Source organism: Carassius gibelio, chromosome B22, assembly GCF_023724105.1.
Source record: "Carassius gibelio isolate Cgi1373 ecotype wild population from Czech Republic chromosome B22, carGib1.2-hapl.c, whole genome shotgun sequence".
Classification (NCBI taxonomy): Eukaryota; Metazoa; Chordata; class Actinopteri; order Cypriniformes; family Cyprinidae; genus Carassius; species Carassius gibelio.
In genome coordinates this window covers 7645485-7664333 of record NC_068417.1, presented here as the reverse complement: position 1 = coordinate 7664333, position 18849 = coordinate 7645485, and the positions used below count along the sequence as shown (strand labels likewise).

The 18849-nt window shown below is 42.6% G+C and overlaps 2 protein-coding genes across 2 annotated transcripts in view; both read right to left on the bottom strand.

Moving 5' to 3' along the window:
- The window catches only part of LOC127987744 (uncharacterized), a 105724-nt gene that overhangs the window by 32206 nt on the left and 54669 nt on the right, over positions 1-18849 (bottom strand). The window lies entirely within an intron of this gene.
- LOC127987741 (uncharacterized) lies at positions 418-18816 on the bottom strand. Its single transcript, XM_052590139.1, has 4 exons — positions 18698-18816; positions 9424-9756; positions 1346-1675; positions 418-713 (listed from the first exon to the last, which is right to left on the bottom strand). The coding sequence occupies exons 1-4, from the start codon at positions 18741-18743 to the stop codon at positions 577-579; spliced, it is 846 nt and encodes a 281-aa protein (XP_052446099.1). The 5' UTR covers positions 18744-18816; the 3' UTR covers positions 418-576.

Here is an 18849-nt window from a genome sequence, read left to right as displayed (position 1 = left end):
AAAATGTCAAAAAATGAATAAATAAATAAATAAAATCCCACTCTGAAACATGACTAAAGGACTGATATGATCTGGTTGGATCCTCCCTCAACAAGATTCGACCTGCATCATAGTGTGATTTATCAGAGGAAGTCATGAAAATGAACAAGATTTTACTGACCTTATATTCTCAAATGAATTCTGGCCCTCTGCAAAAACGAATAGCAGAAACCTGAAATGTTGCATGAGTGTTGGAGTAGATATACATGATATATTTAGTGTAAATTTCCGACATTTAATCAATAAATCCAGAATAACACAACTCTACAGGACTGTTATTAATAAAAGAAATTCAGTAGCAACAAAATCCATCTTCTCTGGGCGCATGCACATGCTTTGCTCTGAATGCACATGCATGCGTCGTGATACTATCCAAAACGGTACTACAGGGTGACACGGAGGAGACATATTGTTGAATAAAGTCATTGTTTTTTTTTTAAACTAAGATCCAAATAAAAATTCTAAATAACAATCAAAGTTCTGATTTCAGTATTTAAAGCCAGAGGAATACAGAAAGATAAAAAAAAAAAACAGTTATCAGGCAACTTGTTCAGCTTTCCTTGATCTGATGTCATAAACCAGAACAACAGTGGCAGCAGCTGCAGCCACGCCCACCAGAGCAGTGACGACCAATCGGATCACAGCTTCAGCAGAATCACAACATCGAACAGAGTCTGAAAAAAAAAAAAACGAACATGAGATCAGCTCAGTCAATAACGTAATAGCTGTTTTATATGTATAGGTTTCAAGTAGATTAAGTAAAAAGGTGAGAAAAAAGTACATACAATTATGTGTATGTGATCTTAAATGACCAAGTGGTTTGTTTTATGTATATTAATTATTTGTGTAAAATTGGTATGAATGGTCAGTGCCATTAGACTTGTGGACCTGAGTTTGAATCACATCTTGAGGATTTATACACACACACGCGCGCGTGCGCATACACACACACAAATACATGTATATTAGTACTGTCAAGCAATTAATCATGATTAGTCACATCCAAAATAAATGTTTGTTTTTTTTTGTTTTGTTTATATAATATATGTGTGTGTGCTGTGTATATCTATTATGTACATTTTAAATCATATTCAATACATTTAAATATTTTCTAAATATACATTGTATGTGTATGTATTTATATATACATAATAGATATAAACAGTACAAACACATATATTATTATATTATGTAAACCAGAAATTTTAATTTGGATGTGATTAATCATTTGACAGCACATAAATAAATCTTTGAATTTACCAGACCAGCAGTACTAAACATGAATGAAACTGTAACTGTGACTCACCAGAGACGATAAGATTGAATCTGTATGTGATATCTGTCCTGCTCCGGATGGTTACTCCATAAAGTCCAGAGTCTGTGTTTCTGGTGTTTGTGATGATCAGAGATCCAGTCTGATGATCCAGCTTCAGTCTGTCTCTGAATTTCCCATCAAGAACATCAAATGTGGAGAAAGTTATATGCTTTGTATCGATGTCAGCTATAAGAGCCTGTGGAAGCTCAAATGTCCACATTATCACATCATCTGCCTGTAGTTCAGTGTTAGTCTGTAGAGTGACTGACTCTCCCTCCATCACAGACACTGACTTCACTGCATCTGAATCAGCAAACACACCTGAAGAACAAACACAAACCTTTTTATTTAAGTAAATAGTTATATATTCAAATATCTTTCACAAACAGTATCAAATTAAAATTCTGATGGTTTTATAACTGATCTGAAGTCATGCACAGAAAACACTTTTACTTCAGATGAGAATCACGTCACAGCTGTGTTTATAAGGACCGGGGGTTCTGTACAACATTTGTAACTGCTTTGCTCCAAAAATGTAATTGTGTCATGTTACAGGTAATACTGAACAGACATTTAGAAGTCGAGTTTAAAATATAAAAAATAAATAAAAATAAAATAAAATACATTATAAATGTGTCACATCAAGTAATGAAAATTTGTACGCATTTGTGGTATAGCATCATGTATCATGTTCAGGAACTCATGTGCACAGAAAACTGCTGCAGAGTAAGTTACTTTAATTGTATCATATATAATTTGTGTTGCACATTTTAATGGCACAGAGATGAGCATGCACATTTTAAAACTTTTGCACCTGCTTTTTATCACTTAATTAGAAACACCACAATTAAATTGTCACATAGATAAAGAAATGTATAAACTTATTTTAAAGTGAAGTACTAAATGCACTAAAACCTAAAAATAATGCTCTGTAAAACACTATATTGTAAGTGTGTACCATTGGTTAATAAAAAAGTTTTTCATACTCTTATAGTCCTCAAGTCTGCTCTAACACCTGGGCCAAATACTGGAAATACTTCATGTAAGTTGTTATTTTCCTCTAAGTGTCTAGGTGTCGGTAGGTGAAGTGACAAGGAAATGAAAGGCTCATGTAGAAATGGTGGTGGGAGTTTCTGGTTAAAGAAACAGGAGCAAGAGAGCAGGTCTCTGTTGAAAGATTGTATTTGAATTATCCTTGTGTGTTTGAAGTGTTACAGGCACTTGCCCATAAGGGGTGCATGTGTGGTCTACAATGAACAGAGAAAACTGAATACAATATAAAATTTGTAATATAAAGAATAATATGGCTAGCATAAGGAAATTATCATTATACTCAGCAGCAGTGACAGTAAATTTTTGGCAAAGTGTTTTTCAAAATTTTGCAGTGTTTTTCATTCAAATATGTAACGTAAACAGGTGTAAAATTTTAGCTTATATATCTTAATTATGCAGTTGAACATGCACAGTTAAACAGTATTAAACGAGTGTCAACATTTGACATAGCATAGACTTAGCATTCAACTCATGCGATTTATACACTCTATTCAAGTCATTATTTGAACTGGTAAATTTTACAGGTGACTATGGGCCTCATTTACAAAATGAACATATGACAGATAATTGAGCGTACTGTCGTTTCAACTCGAAACTTGTTGAATGTACCAATATGGACGTGAGCGGTAGCTACGATCAAATCTCACGTTTGGTCTCAGCTGGTGAATGCAAGTTACCTATTTGTCGGTCACTACGAGTTATGTCGAACGACATATGGGGTCTCACTTGGAAGGCCAATCATCTCTGAGTTTAAGAGAAAATGCCAATGAAAACTAGATAGTGGATTCAACACTAGAACTGCCATGACAGTAAAAATGAACGTTTTGAAATGTACATGTACAATAACTTTGATGAATAAAAAAATACAATCTTGCTGGTTTGTGACTTTTCCTAAAAGTGTTTCTATTTTAACTTACAATAGATTTTATATAAATTACATAAAAGGCAAAAAATATATGAGCATGTCTACCTATTAAAGCCATAACGGTCATATTGACCGCTCTAAGTCTTGCGGATTCTTTTATTCTTTCCCATGGTTTATTGTCTCTGTCAGCGTCTCCAGTACTATTAGCATATGCTCATTTGATTATAAATACAAATTGTTGGACTACAAATTATCATTAAAAGTAAGCGTGGTATAAGTTGTATAACACAAAAGTCCTAAAATGTGCGGATGCGACGCTCACGACATACCAGGGAAAGCCGAGGAAGAATGTGTGCATTTTGAGCTCCATGCACACAAGTGTGGGCATCACCGATGGGCCGAAAGCAAAGACGGAGTCTGTGACCTATTACAACAACACCAAGAATGGGGTGGATGTCCTAGATTAGATGGCACGGGCATACTCTGTGAAAGGTGGTACACGTAGATGGCCAGTGGCTGTATTTTACAACATCCTCGACCTTGCTGGAATCAATGCCCACATACTCTTCAAGGAGTGCACCAGCAGCAATATTACTTGGAGGAAGTTCCTGCTGCGATTGGCAGTCGAGCTGAGAGAGGAGTCCCAACCAAAAGCAAAATCAACCCCCGCAACTGACACCAAAACGGAGACAGTGCCAGGTGCGGAGAATCTGCAAACAAAATAAAATGCACGACACCTGCCACAAATGCAACAAACCGTGTGTGGAAATTGTGCGAGAAGAACAGAAGTACGTTAACTTGTGACGTTGACTGTGAAACTTAAATAGCCGAGCATGATATAGATATATTTATTTAATATACAATTTGTAGCGTAATTGTTTTATGGTTCCAAACTTCATTCGTGACTCTTTTTAACTTTAGAGCTGCTTGTTTCCAGCTTATGTTCTGTGTTATAATGTATCATAAATGTTGTAATATTTTTTTCATTATCAAATAGATCATTTTAAATTTTATTTTGTTGCTCTGAGTTATGTAAAATAAATATAGAGAAATACTGAATATGCAATAATTACATTTTACTACGAAATGATGTGAATATTTCTAAATTTTTTATTTTTTTTATTTTTTTATTTATTTATTAACTAAATAAAAAATGTACATGTTGGTGATATTTGTCTTTTAAAAAGATATACTAACACAATTAATACATTAATCTCTCATTTGGGCAATTTATTTAGAGATTATAGAGTTTATAACATAGTGGTCAAAATGACCGCTCACGGCTGTTCTAGTAGTTTTGGAATTGTGGCGCTTCTAGTGATAAAATACCTGAGCCACTCCCTGTGCCTATGGGTATAAATAGGTGACAGGTGCATCCACTCATTCAGATTTTTGCTTCGGAGCCGAGTAGTTGATGATATATAGTCACTGCAGAGCCATTCATCTTTGTGTTTCTGGTGAGCTGTTGCTGGTCACCGTGACGGCGCAGTATAGCGGTGTCCCTGCTGCGGTGATTCCCCTGGGCACTTCGGCTAAAAGAGCAGTTTCTAAAAGAGCATATCCCGGACGATTTGTGTCTTTTTCAAGATGCCGTTTCGTCTGTGTCCTTCTGGATGCGGTCGTTTCGTGTCCTCGGTTGACGGTCACGAGCGTTGTCTGCAGTTGTCTCCAACACGCTGAGGCAGCACTCATGGATGACTCATGCTTCTATTGTGGGAATATGAGCATGACAATGCTGAAATTTGCGTCTCTCACTCCTCAAGGGGAGTGTAGCAGACCACTCTGTCGTAACACGTCCTGGTTTCTCTGGCTCAAGCAGGGGACCGCCAGCTGGTGCTCTGGGAGATCTGAGGGTGACACTGAGAGCTTATCTGCCGGGCCACCCCCCACGGACCTCTCACTCCTCCCGCAGCGCATGTTCTGTGCAGCTGCTGACTGATTCTGCTGAGCCGTCTCAAGGTGGCCCCAGCGTGTCTTTTTGCTGTTCAGCCCGAGGATCAGATGTCGATTGCTGCATCAGGGGATGGGCTATCTACCTCTGAGGATGAGGATTTGGCAGGGCTGCCCACCTTGGGTGTTGTTGCTGCTGCCGAATCAGACTTGAAGTTTTCAGCCATGCTTGGCCGGGCAGCCATGAGTATCAGGCTGGAGGTGACTACACAGCCCAACCCTGAGCCCTCATCCCTGTATGATTGGTTTCTTTGGTTCCTTTCTTCCCGGAGGTGCATGAAGAGGTGACAAAGTCACAACAGTGGACAGGCCACTTTTACGGCCAGAAGCCACTCGTCTCCTTCTTCCATCCTCACCACCCTCGATGGTGGGGCAGCCAGGTTGGTATGTGGAGATTCCCCAGGTGGAGAGAGCAGTTGCGGTGCACCTGTGCCCGAAAAACACCACCACTTGGAGTAATCATCCACGTCTCCCGTCCAAGGCCTGTAAGATGTCGGCAGCTCTTGCTGTCATTGCTTACAGTGCTGTGGGCCAAGCTGCCTCTGCCCTGCATGCCATGGCTATCCTGCAGGTACATCAATCCAAGGCACTAAAAGCAATGCACGAGGGTGGTATCGACCCGAGGCTTATGCAGGAGCTGCACACGGTGACTGACTTCGCCTTATGGGCAACGAAAGTCACGCCTTGGTCCCTCTGGAAGACGATGTCCAGGTTCGTGGTCCAGGAGCGCAATCTCAGTCGAAATCCTAACGGGTGTTTTTGGAGAAAGATAAATTTTGCTTTCATGAGATTACATAGTTTTTTTTGGGGGGGGGGGTTGGGTCTCATTTCTCTGTGCCATAAACTCTAGGGGTGAGGCTTCTAAACCAGGGGGTTTTTAGGGGCCTGATATTCAACTGATGATTGTTTTCTAAGTTGATTTATCAACATGCGATCATTCGTACGATGAGATTGGGGGCATACAAATGTTTCATGAATCACATGTGAACTCTGTCATAAGTCGATTTGTGCAGACGGATCTGCGCTCGTTTCTATGTTGGATTGATAAATGACAGAATAAACATAATAATAATAATAATAATAATAATAATAATAATTCAGTTTGACCAGCATAGAATGTAAAACGGATAACTTTTTCAATCAATCACTCACAGAAGAAACAAACATGCAGTAGTCCACATTCTTGCAGATGGCCTAAAGGCTTGGCATTCATGATGCTTTCTAAATCAATGAGGTCAGTTCAGAGGACAGTTTCAGTGACTGTCTGTTCCTTTAGTCTGACTTTCATAGCTTGTTTCACTGATTTGACTTCCCTCTACCAAATACCACCATAATGTAGAGAGCTGGGAGGAATAAATCTGAAGGAGATTTCCTGTTGAGCAAATTGCTCTTTGAGTTGGGGTGCCATAGCTTCATATGCCTCTTTAATCTCTCTGTTCCCTTCAGTAAAGTTGGTGCCATTATCCGAGAAGAGCTCAAAGGGCTTGCTTTTTCTAAAGATAAATCTCCGTAGAGACATCACGAAGGCATCGTGTCCAGATCCAATAGTGACAGAATAGCTCTGGAAGGACTCGTTCTAGCCCAGGATGAATGAGATTGGCATCATTCCTTAATAAGGTTTAAAAGAATTTGGTTATTTGTTGATGGGGATTGAAAACTATCAACGTAGAGCATTAAGGTATGTGTTCAGCATGACATAGTCTCCCTCCAATCCTAATTATCCCAGCAACTTCATCATATTCAGGAGACAGGGACACTAACTGACACTAAATGAGAGAGCCTTGTCCTCCTCCTGAAATCAATCCCTTTGATCTTGTTGAAGGAGGAGCAGCTAGGCTTCAGAATAATGCTGTGGCCTTTACCAAGTCCTTTCATGTGTTATACTGACATGCATCTGGGGGTTGGACATCAAGATTAGTACATAGGTGCAGGCAGAGTGCAGATTTCTGTAATTCAGTATCCGGTTCAGGGTCAGCAGCTGGCATAGTTGGCCAGGAGGCTTCTGATTAATGCCAGAAGTCTGGTCCATTAGCCCACAACATGACTGTGTCAACTCCTTTAACGGTTTTCCACAGGTTATGTCATCTGCTTTTCCTTTTCTGCTTTTCCATTCTTTACTGAATCCACATACCTCCAGGAATTGACATGTGGGGGACTAAATTTCAGCAACTCGAGTTACTTATACCTGCAGGAGTCAGACTATCTCCAGGAGACAGTAGAATCTGACCAGAGAATGACTTACCTGATGGTGACTGTGAACTCCTTTTGGAGGACTTTGGTCAACTATAAGCTCCTGTAAGTGCTGCACTTAGTTCAGGTTCACACGTGAATAAGCCAACACAAATTAAATGTGTATATGGCCATTCTTGTCTTCTTTGTGTAGATATGATAGTGAGCCATATGTTCTTTCAGAAACATTACAGCAGGTCTCTGGTGAATGTTTCCTCATGTACTTGGAATTGAGTGTAGCATCTGGGAATCTCTAGCAGTTCCAAATGGGGCAGTTCTTGTACCCAATTTGCCATCTGTTTTGTAGGCTGTCAGACTCTATGAGGCCATCCCATCCCAGGTGAACTTTCCGCAGATCCTGTACGAGAATCTTAGCCTGGATGGTGAATGGAATTAAGTACCTGAGAGGGTCATACTGTGATGCTAATACCTTGTAGATATTACTCAAAGTTGGCTTGAGACATTCCACTTGGAACGGTCTGTATCCTAAGGATTCACAGAGACAGTTCAATCGCAATCCAGCTGTGCTCTCCAAAAGATCGGGGCTCTTTTGGGATAACCATAGCTCACTGCTTTGTGACCTTGCCAGAGTGTTCAATTGCTTCAGGTTTGTTGGTCCATTGGCAAATATTGAATCCTCCAGTAAGCAACAATTGCCATAGGCCAATCTACAAGAGCTCTGGCCTTTTATGGTTAATTGTATATTTTAAAGACAGTTATCTACATAGAATGATTGGATATCTGATTCCGCTAGAGTGGGATCAGTTTCACAGTTGTCATGGGCAAAACATTACAGTGAATATATAGCACAACAAGGACTGCACATTGTGCCAAAGGGCCCTCATAGATATTTGGATGCACAGTTCTTTGCATGCTTCTCCACAGGAAGCGTATGATCGCCTTGTCATCTGGCAATAAGTGAACTTGGTGAAACATACCTTTCACATCTGCATTCATGGCCATGGTGTGCTGCCTGAACTGAAGCAAAAATCCAAGCAAAGATGGACCAAGTATGGGACCAGGAATGAGTTGCTCATTTAAAGACTGAAGTTAAAATTGGAAAGAACAGTTAAACACAATCCTGTTTTGCCATTGTGTCTCACCATATGGTGTGGAATGTACCAGGATTCAGCTGACTTCTCCATTTCCTAAAGGGGAGATTTCTGCCTTGAAGCCAGCCTTCTGTACTTTGTCTATGTCAGTGCAGTGCGCTTCAGAGAGGTTCAGGTCTTCTGCGATTCTCTGTTTTGTAAATGTAGGTTAGGGTGTCAAGCTGCCAAAGAAGCTCAATGTATGTTCAGACATTTTGGGTCATAAGGGGTAGTTAGGCTGTTTCCAAGTGGGCCATGCACAGTTAAGCAGTATTGAATGAGTGTCAACATTTGACTTATCATAGACTTACAGTAGTTAGCATGCAACTCAGGCGAATTTTACACTCTATTCAAGTCATTATTTGAACTAGTAAAGTTTACAGTTGACAATAACAGAATCAAAAAATGTAAATATATTTTACTTTGACCAGCATAGAATGTAAAACAGATAAAGAATACTTTTTAATCTCTCACAGAAGAAACCAACATGCAGTAGTCTATTTTTTTGCACACTAATCAAGTCAGTCTCTCCACTCATTCATTTAGACTGGCTCTTGATACTTGTCTGTGTCTTGACTTGTTCAGCCTTGTCCAAGCATTAAAAAAGTTATAGACATAAAGATACACCTCTGGGTGGGACCGTTGGGCTTTCATACAGACTCAGATGAAGAATCAAATTAATTTTGCTTCTGAACTGAGCACTTTTGACATTTTCATGGTCTCTGAATAAATGTTTTTAAAGATTCTCAACTAAGTACATTGTGTGCAGGCTCTTCTGCTGTTTGATTTCATATAATAAAATATTTTGGTTCATGAAAATATTTAAAATATTTTTTTATGAAAACTGGCAGCATATAAATGACACTTCAAATGTGACTCACCAGAGAGAGTAACATTGAATCTGTATGATATCACTGTCCTGTTCCTGATGATCTGCACTCCATAAAGGCCAGAGTCTGTGTTTCTGGTGCTTGTGATGGTCAAAGATCCAGTCTGATGATCCAGCTTTAGTCTGTCTCTGAATTTCCCATCAAGAACATCATATGTGGAGAATCTTTCAAAAAGTTTAATGATTTCAGCTATAAGAGTCTCTGGATGTCCAAATGTCCACATTATCTCATCATTTGTCTGTAGTTCAGTGTTAGTCTGTAGAAAGACTGAATCTCCCTCCTTCACATACACTGACTTCACTGCAACTGAATCAGCAAACACACCTGAAAAACAAGCACAAGCAGAGTTTGTTGCAGATTAAGACTTTAAATAACTTTATCATGGTTTTCCAAAAAAAAAAAAAAAACTCTTATTTGCTGATACAGGAACTAAAGTTGACTTAAGTTCCAAAATATCATGCACAGACAACACTTCAGATGAAACTAAAGCTGCTGCTGTTTGAGCTTCAGTGTTTTTATTTAAAATACATTTATGTAGAAAATCAAACAAACATATCCTGTTTGTTTTTGGCGCCTGTATTGCGTTTGAGCTCCATCACTATATTCTTTTTATCTACTATTGTTATCTTAAAAATAAATTTTATACACCGTCGTTTCTGTTTTTATAACGTGTGAATATATCCTCTATTGTATTCTACAACAAAAACAATCAGAGCGCCTCGTTATCACTAGTTTTATTTTGATCTCCTGGGTCTGATATTAGCTTATAGCCCGTTAGCATCAGCGGCTTGGTTGCTGCTAACTGCGCTTACATTGCTAATACTGCTCACAAGTCCAGGGTAAGTATACAGCGTGCTGTTAACAGTCCCACCACGTCTACTCCGTGTGTTTCTCTGCACAGGCCCGGTGCACCCAGGACGCGATTTTCCCAGATGTCCTTCACTCCGGCCCCGGGACACCACGGACCCTGGGTGCATCCACAGCGAAGGATGCGAGCCAGGCTCCGGGCGATGACTTCTCCCCCTCCTGTCTTCGAGATCTCCACCCGGAACCGCTTCCCTCCCCTCCGCGAGACAGGACACGATGCAGTGATCATCGGAGACCGGGGTTAACGACACCACGCTGCGGCAGATGGAGACGCTGAAGAGGGACTTCAGCAGCCTGATCGAGATAGTTCGCAGCACGACGCCCGCGGCGACGATCATCGTGTCAGGACCACTGCCCACGTATCAACAAGGACACGAAAAATTCAGTAGACTTGTTGCTTTAAATGAATGGTTGTTGTCATGGTGTAAAGAACATAAATTGCTTTTTGTTAATAACTGGAATCTTTTCTGGGAGCGTCCTAGGCTGTTTCGCGCTGATGGCTTACACCCCAGCAGAGTTGGAGCAGAGCTGCTTTCTGACAACATCTCCAGGACACTTCGCTCCATGTGACTAGTAAGACAATTCTCAAGTAACTATTCAGATGACTTTTGTTCTACCCCCTTAAATGATAAAAGTACTTGCACTGGAAAATCTATTAAGACTTTGTCTGTTCCCCGAATAGTGAGGTCAAAATATAAATGTAATGTAGGATCTAGAAATTTTTTTATCGTGATTAAACCAGAAACATGTCAAGTAAACAATGTTTAAAATTTGGGCTCATAAATATTAGATCACTCACACCCAAAGCAGTTATTGTAAATGAAATGATCAGAGATAATAGTTTTGATGTACTCTGCTTTACTGAAACCTGGCTAAAACCAAATGATTATTTTGGTCTAAATGAGTCTACTCCACCAAACTACTGTTGTCACGATAGGAAATCCATTGTTTCCTCCGTGTCATGTTTTGTGTTTGTTTTTGTACTCACGTAGTCTCCATGTGCTCGTCTGGTTGATTGTTGTCACCTGTGTGTTGATTGTCTCGCTCCAGCTGATCCTCATCTCCACTCAGCTACATAAACTCACTCATCTCTCCGTATGTTGTCAGATCCTCACTCATGTCTCCGCTCCCTAGCTGGAATCCGTCTCCCGTGTTCGTGTGCTGGATTGTGTTCGTGTTGTCGTCTTCGTGTCAGTGTTCCAGTCCGTTCCTGGTTTCATCCATTTGACCGTCTTCACCTTCACCATCGACTTCACCATCCAGCTCATCTCACGCCACCGTAGACCTTCTTTCCCATTGCCAACATTCTGGACTCTAATTTCAATAAACTTCATCTGATTGCCTGCAATTGCTTCCTCCTCTTTTACTAGCCATCACAGTAGGATCTGACCATCATGGAAGCAGCAGGCGATCGCTCCCCATCTCATCTGGAGGAATTTCTGCAGAGAGCCTTTGGTCGTATGGATCGCCAAGACAAGGCGATAGATGAGATGGGTCGAGCTTTCCAAGCAATGGTGACGAAGGTGTCCGAGCTCGCTCTCCAGGCTCAATATCAACTACAACCGCCACCCGCTGAGCCTCCCACGCCACCCACACCGCCGATTGTCTCCGGGGGGATTTCCCAGTCCGAACCACGCCTCCCCATCCCTGAGAAATATGCGGGTGAGCCAGAGTTTTGTCGATCATTTCTGTCTCATTGTTCTCTGCACTTCGCCCTGCAGCCCCGCACGTTTTGCACCGAGGAAATGAAGGTGGCATTCGTCTTGTCACTACTGACGGGGAGGGCTGCCCTCTGGGGGACGGCGGTGTGGGAGAACCAAGACAGCTGCTGTGCCTCGTTCCACGCCCTTTCGGAGGAGATGAGACGGGTCTTCGACCGCTCCGTCGCCGGGAGGGAGGCGGCTAGACTTCTCACGGACCTACGTCAGGAAGACAGGTCCGTATCCGACTATTCCATTGAGTTCCGCACCCTGGCGGCGGAGTGTAAGTGGAACGAAGAGGCGCAGTGGGATCACTTCCTGCATGGGTTGGCTGACCGCATCCAACAGGAGATCCGCGCCGTCGAGCTCCCCACTTCTCTCAATGGCCTGATCGACCTCACCATCAGAGTAGACAACCAACTCGACCAAGCCGCCAGACGGAGGGGGAGAGCAGTTCTCGCGACCAGACCGGAGGCTCAGCGTCAGCGCTCAGAGGTTGCGGTCAGCCCACCTGGAGATCTTGAACCCATGCAGGTGGGGCGAGCTCGGCTCTCCCGGGAGGAGAGGATCAGGCGGAGATCCCTGGGACTATGTTTATACTGCGGCAGCCAAGAACATCACATCCAGCGCTGTCCGGTAAAAAGACCAAGCCCGATAGTAAAACGGAGGCTACTATCGGGTGGGATCTCTGCCAGGAAGACCTCATCTACATCGACACTCCTTCCGGTGAGTCTACGGTGGTCCACCCACGCACTCGATCATCACGCTTTGTTGGATTCTGGGGCCGAGGGTAGTTTCATGGACTTTAAGTTTGCTACTAAACTCAACATTCCTCTCACCTCCCTCAAACACCCCATTGCACCTTTTGCACTCAACGGACACAGACTGCCAGTCATCACACAGACCACCTTACCTGTTTCTCTCATCACATCTGGCAACCATACGGAGGAGATTTCATTCTTCATCACGGACTCACCTCAATCCCCCATTGTTCTCGGTCACACCTGGCTCCAGAAACACAACCCCAGGATCGATTGGCGCCTCGGATCTGTGGTTAGCTGGAGCGAGGAATGTCATTTGTCTTGTCTTTTGTCTGCTGGTGTTAATGTTTCTGAGTCTGTGTTTCAGGGGAAACAGTGGATTTGGCTAACGTGCCCGCGGAGTACCACGACCTGAAGGAGGTGTTCAGTAAGTCTCGTGCTGATTCTCTTCCTCCTCATCGTCCCTATGACTGTGCGATAGAGTTATTGCCAGGTACTTCTCCGCCTAAGGGCAAGTTATATTCTTTGTCTATTCCAGAGACGGCGGCCATGGAGAAATATATATCCAGTTCTCTAGCAACGGGGTTTATCCGCCCTTCTTCTTCTCCAGCGGGGGCGGGGTTCTTTTTTGTGGGAAAGAAGGACGGATCCTTGTGACCTTGCATTGACTACCGAGGGCTGAACAACATAACGGTAAAGAATACCTATCCTTTGCCGCTTATGTCTTCAGCTTTTGAGAGGTTGCAGGGAGCGTCCGTTTTCACTAAATTGGACTTACGTAATGCTTATCATTTGTTCCGCATCAGGGAGGGGGATGAGTGGAAGACTGCCTTTAACACCCCTAGAGGCCATTTTGAGTACTGCGTGATGCCTTTCGGGCTTACGAACTCGCCGGCAGTCTTCCAAGCACTCGTTAATGACGTGTTGCGAGACATGGTCGATCTGTTCATATATGTTTACCTGGATGACATATTGATTTTTTCTTCGTCTCTCCAGGAACACGTGCAACACGTACGACGAGTGCTTCTGCGGTTGCTAGAGAATGGATTGTTTGTCAAGGCGGAGAGATGCGTTTTTCATGCACAGTCTGTTTCTTTTCTAGGACACATAATTTCGACTGAGGGTGTTCGCATGGATCCTGAGAAGGTTAAGGCTGTGGTAAATTGGCCATCCCCAGAGTCTCGCAAGGCCCTGCAGAGATTTCTGGGGTTCGTCAATTTTTACCGGCGTTTCATTCGCAATTTCAGCCAACTAGTCGCTCCTCTGACCGCCTTGACCTCCCCTAGTTTGACGTTCAGGTGGTCAAACGCAGCCGAGGCTGCGTTTGCCAAACTGAAAAGCTGCTTTGTTTCAGCTCCCATTCTCGTCACCCCTGATCGCTCACGACCAAATTCGTAGTGGAGGTCGACGCGTCAGAGGTGGGGGTAGGAGCAGTGTTGTCCCAACGCGCATCCTCAGACGGAAAGGTGCATCCTTGCGCGTATTATTCTCACCGTCTATCTCCTGCGGAAGTTAATTATGACATTGGCAATCGAGAGTTGTTGGCAGTCAAACTTGCACTGGAAGAATGGCGTCACTGGCTTGAGGGGTCGGGTGTACCTTTCATTGTATGGACGGACCATAAGAATCTCGAATACATTAGAACCGCCAAAAGACTTAACTCCAGGCTCGGTGGGCATTGTTTTTCGGTCGTTTCGATTTTACACTTTCTTACCGGCCGGGTTCCAAAAACATCAAACCAGATGCTTTATCCCGTCTTTTTGAGCGTTCCAATCGTACTGCTACTCCCGAGCCCATTTTACCGGGGACCATCATTATCTCTGCGCTCAGATGGGAGGTCGAATCGAAGGTGTTGACTGCCTTAGAAGGGGTAACGCCCCCGGCTCGTTGCCCACCGAACCGATTGTTTGTGCCGGAGGGGTTACGGTCAGACGTTCTCCAGTGGGGTCATTGTTCCAGTGTTGCTTGTCACCCAGGGGTTAGTAGAACTAGGTTTCTAGTCAAGCAACGATTTTGGTGGCCTGGTATGTCTCGTGACGTCCACGACTTCGTCTTGGCTTGTTCAGTTTGCGCTATTGGTAAGACTTCCAATCGACCTCCAGATGGGTTACTCTTACCGCTGTCTGTCCCTTCGAGACCCTGGTCCCACATTTCGCTAGATTTCATTACCGCCCTCCCGCCCTCTAAGGGCAATACGGTGATTTTAACCGTAGTGGACCGGTTCTCGAAGGCGACTCATTTTATTCCCTTGCCCAAATTACCTTCAGCCAAGGAAACAGCGGTAGCTGTCATTGACCACGTCTTCCGTATACATGGCCTTCCGACAGACGTGGTTTCTGACAGGGGTCCCCAATTTGTGTCCAAATTTTGGCGAGAATTTTGTAAATTGTTAGGAGCGACTGTTAGTCTTTCTTCCGGGTTCCATCCCCAGAGCAATGGTCAAACCGAGCGAGCCAATCAGGATGTCGAAAGTGTTTTGCGATGTTTGGCTTCCAATAATCCTTCGTCCTGGTGTCAGCAACTCTCAATTGTGGAGTACGCACACAATTCTTTACCAGTGTCATCTACGGGCATGTCTTCATTTAAGTGTAGTTTAGGGTACCAACCACCTAATTTTGTCAGTACGGAATCCGAGGTTTCGGTCCCCTCCGCACACGCACTAGTCCAGAGGTGTCACCGCACCTGGAACAGAGCTCACAGAGCTCTGCTCCAGGCTAGGTCGCGCACCAAAGCTAAGGCCGATCGCCACCGGTCAAAGCCTCCCCGTTACGTCGTCGGTCAAAGAGTGTGGCTTTCAACCCAGAATATTCAGATGCGTTCCGTTTCGAATAAGCTTGCTCCCAAATTTATTGGCCCGTTTTCTGTTACCAAAATCATTAATCCGGTAACAGTGCGTCTTAGCCTTCCTCCGGCGTACAGGAGGGTTCATCCCGTGTTCCATGTGTCCAAAATTAAACCGGTGATTTTCTCCCGTCTTAACCCGCCTGCCCCGGTTCCCCCCCCGCCTCGTATCGTTAATGGGGAAACCACATATTTGGTTAATCGTATTCTGGACTCTAGACGGAGGGGACGCGGATTTCAGTACTTGGTGGATTGGGAAGGTTACGGTCCGGAGGAGAGAAGGTGGGTTCCTGCTCGGGACATACTGGATCACCGCCTTATTGATGATTACAATCTACAGGTAAAGCAGGCTGGGAACGTCAGGTGACGTCCTAGGGGAGGGGGTACTGTCACGGTAGGAAATCCATTGTTTCCTCCGTGTCATGTTTTGTGTTTGTTTTTGTACTCACGTAGTCTCCATGTGCTCGTCTGGTTGATTGTTGTCACCTGTGTGTTGATTGTCTCGCTCCAGCTGATCCTCATCTTCACTCAGCTACATAAACTCACTCATCTCTCCGTCTGTTGTCAGATCCTCACTCATGTCTCCGCTCCCTAGCTGGATTACCGTCTCCCGTGTTCGTGTGCTGGATTGTGTTCGTGTTGTCGTCTTCGTGTCAGTGTTCCGGTCCGTTCCTGGTTTCATCCATTTGACCGTCTTCACCTTCACCATCGACTTCACCATCCAGCTCTTCTCACGCCACCGTAGACCTTCTTTCCCATTGCCAACATTCTGGACTCTAATTTCAATAAACTTCATTTGATTGCCTGCAATTGCTTCCTCCTCTTTTACTAGCCGTCACAACTGTTATAAGCATGAGCCCCGTCAGACTGGTCGTGGAGGAGGTGTTGCAACAATATAACGTGATACAGGTTTAACTCATTCGAAATACTTCTGCTTAATGTTACACTGTTAGACATGCAAAATAAATCTAATGTATCTCTTGCTCTGGCTACTTTGTATAGACCACCAGGGCCGTATACAGAATTCCTAAAAGAATTTGCAGATTTCCTCTCAGACCTTCTGGTTACAGTTGATAAGGTGCTAATCATGGGATATTTTAATATTCACGCTGATAATACAAATGATGCATTAGGACTTGCGTTTACTGACCTAATAAACTCTTTTGAAGTCAAGCAAAATGTCACCAGGCCCACTCATCGTTTTAATCATACACTAGATTTAATTATATTGCATGGAATCGATCTTACTGCTATAGATATCGTACTTCAATGTGATGATGTTACAGACCATTCCCTGATCTATCTCAACTGCTATTTGTACCCAAAAATACACATGAATTAGACAAAATGACTGACAACATGGGCACTATTTTCTCTAATACATTAGAAGCTGTTGCCCCGATCAAATTGAAAAAGGTTAAAGAAAACATACTGTGCCATGGTAATACTCATGGTCTAACAGTAATACTCACTCTCTCAAGAAAGAAACTCGTGGTCTTGAAGGCAAATGGAGAAAAACTAACTTAGAAGTTTTTAGAATTGCATGGAAAAACAGTATGTCCAGCTATAGACAGGCTCTAAAAACTGCTAGGGCAGAGCATATCCACAAACTCATAGAAAATAACCAAAACAATCGAAGATTTTTATTTAGCACAGTGGCTAAATTAACAAATAACCAGACCCCACCTGATTCAAATATTCCAACCAAAGTTAAATAGTTATGACTTTATGAATTTCTTCAATGATAAAATAGATAGCATTAGAAATACAATAGCGAATGTAGATTCTAGAGCGTCTAACACTAAATAAATAAACGTATCACTGTATCTAAACCAACATAATTTTTATTAGATCCTGTACCCACTAAATTACTGAAAGAGTTGTTACCTGTAGCCAAAGAACCGCATCTCAATACTATTAACTCGTCGTTATCTTTAAGTCACATCCCAAAACCATTCAAGCTTTTAAGCCTCTTATTAAGAAACCAAAACTAGATCCTAGTGTACTGGCAAATTATAGGCCTATTTCAAATCTTCCATTTATGTCAAAAATTTTAGAAAAAGTTGTGTCTGCACCTTCCTGCATAAAAATTATCTGTATGAAGAATTTCAGTCAGGTTTCAGGCCCCACCATGGCACAGAAACTGCACTTGTTAAAATTACAAATGACCTGCTTCTTGCGTCAGATCAAGGCTGCATCTCATTTCTGGTCTTACTTGATCTTAGTGCTGCGTTCGACACCATAGATCATGACATACTCACAGATCGATTACAAAACTATACAGGTATTCAAGGGCAGGCTCTAAGATGGTTTAGATCCTACCTGTCCGATCGCTACTATTTTGTTTACTTAAATGGGGAGTCATCTCATTTATCATCAGTAAAATATGGAGTGCCACAAGGATCCGTCCTAGGTCCCCTTCTATTTTTAATATATATGTTTGGTAATATTTTTCTCCAATTAAATTCGGATAAGACAGAGATATACATTTTTGGACCAAAAAACACTACTCAGAATCTTGTAGATTACAGTCTGCAACTAGATGAATGTACTGTTACTTCTTCTACAGTCAGAAATCTGGGTGTTATATTAGACAGCCACTCGTCTTTTGAAAATCATATTTCCCATGTTACAAAAACTGCATTCTTCCATCTTAGAAACATTGCCAAGCTACGAAACATGTTATCTGTTTCTGATGCAGAAAAGCTAGTTCATGCATTCATGACCTCTAGACTGGACTATTGTAATGCACTTCTAGGTGGTTGTCCTGCTTCTTCAATAAACAAGCTACAGGTCGTCCAAAATGCAGCAGCTAGAGTCCTTACCAGGTCAAGAAAATATGATCATATTACCCCAATTTTACAGTCTCTTCACTGGCTACATATTAAGTTCCCTATCAGTTACAAATTATCATTACTTACCTATAAGGCCCTAAATGGTTTAGCTCCTGTGTATTCTATTCAAATCCTGTCAAACGTGCACAAACTGACAGTCACCACTTATAAGCTATTACTAAATATTGTAGAAACATAATTTTCTGTAAAGTTGCTTTGTAACGATTTGTATTGTAAAAAGCGCTATACATTTCAAACTCACCAACCATATGCCACAAACACAAACAGAACCAAATTCTGCCAAACATCTTCAATGGTTTCAGTCCACAAATATGAAGAGACAAACTGGTTTAGTAATGAATGGACAGATGAGCTGATGTAAGGCTGCTCTGTAGTAAAGTGAAGTGAAACTCC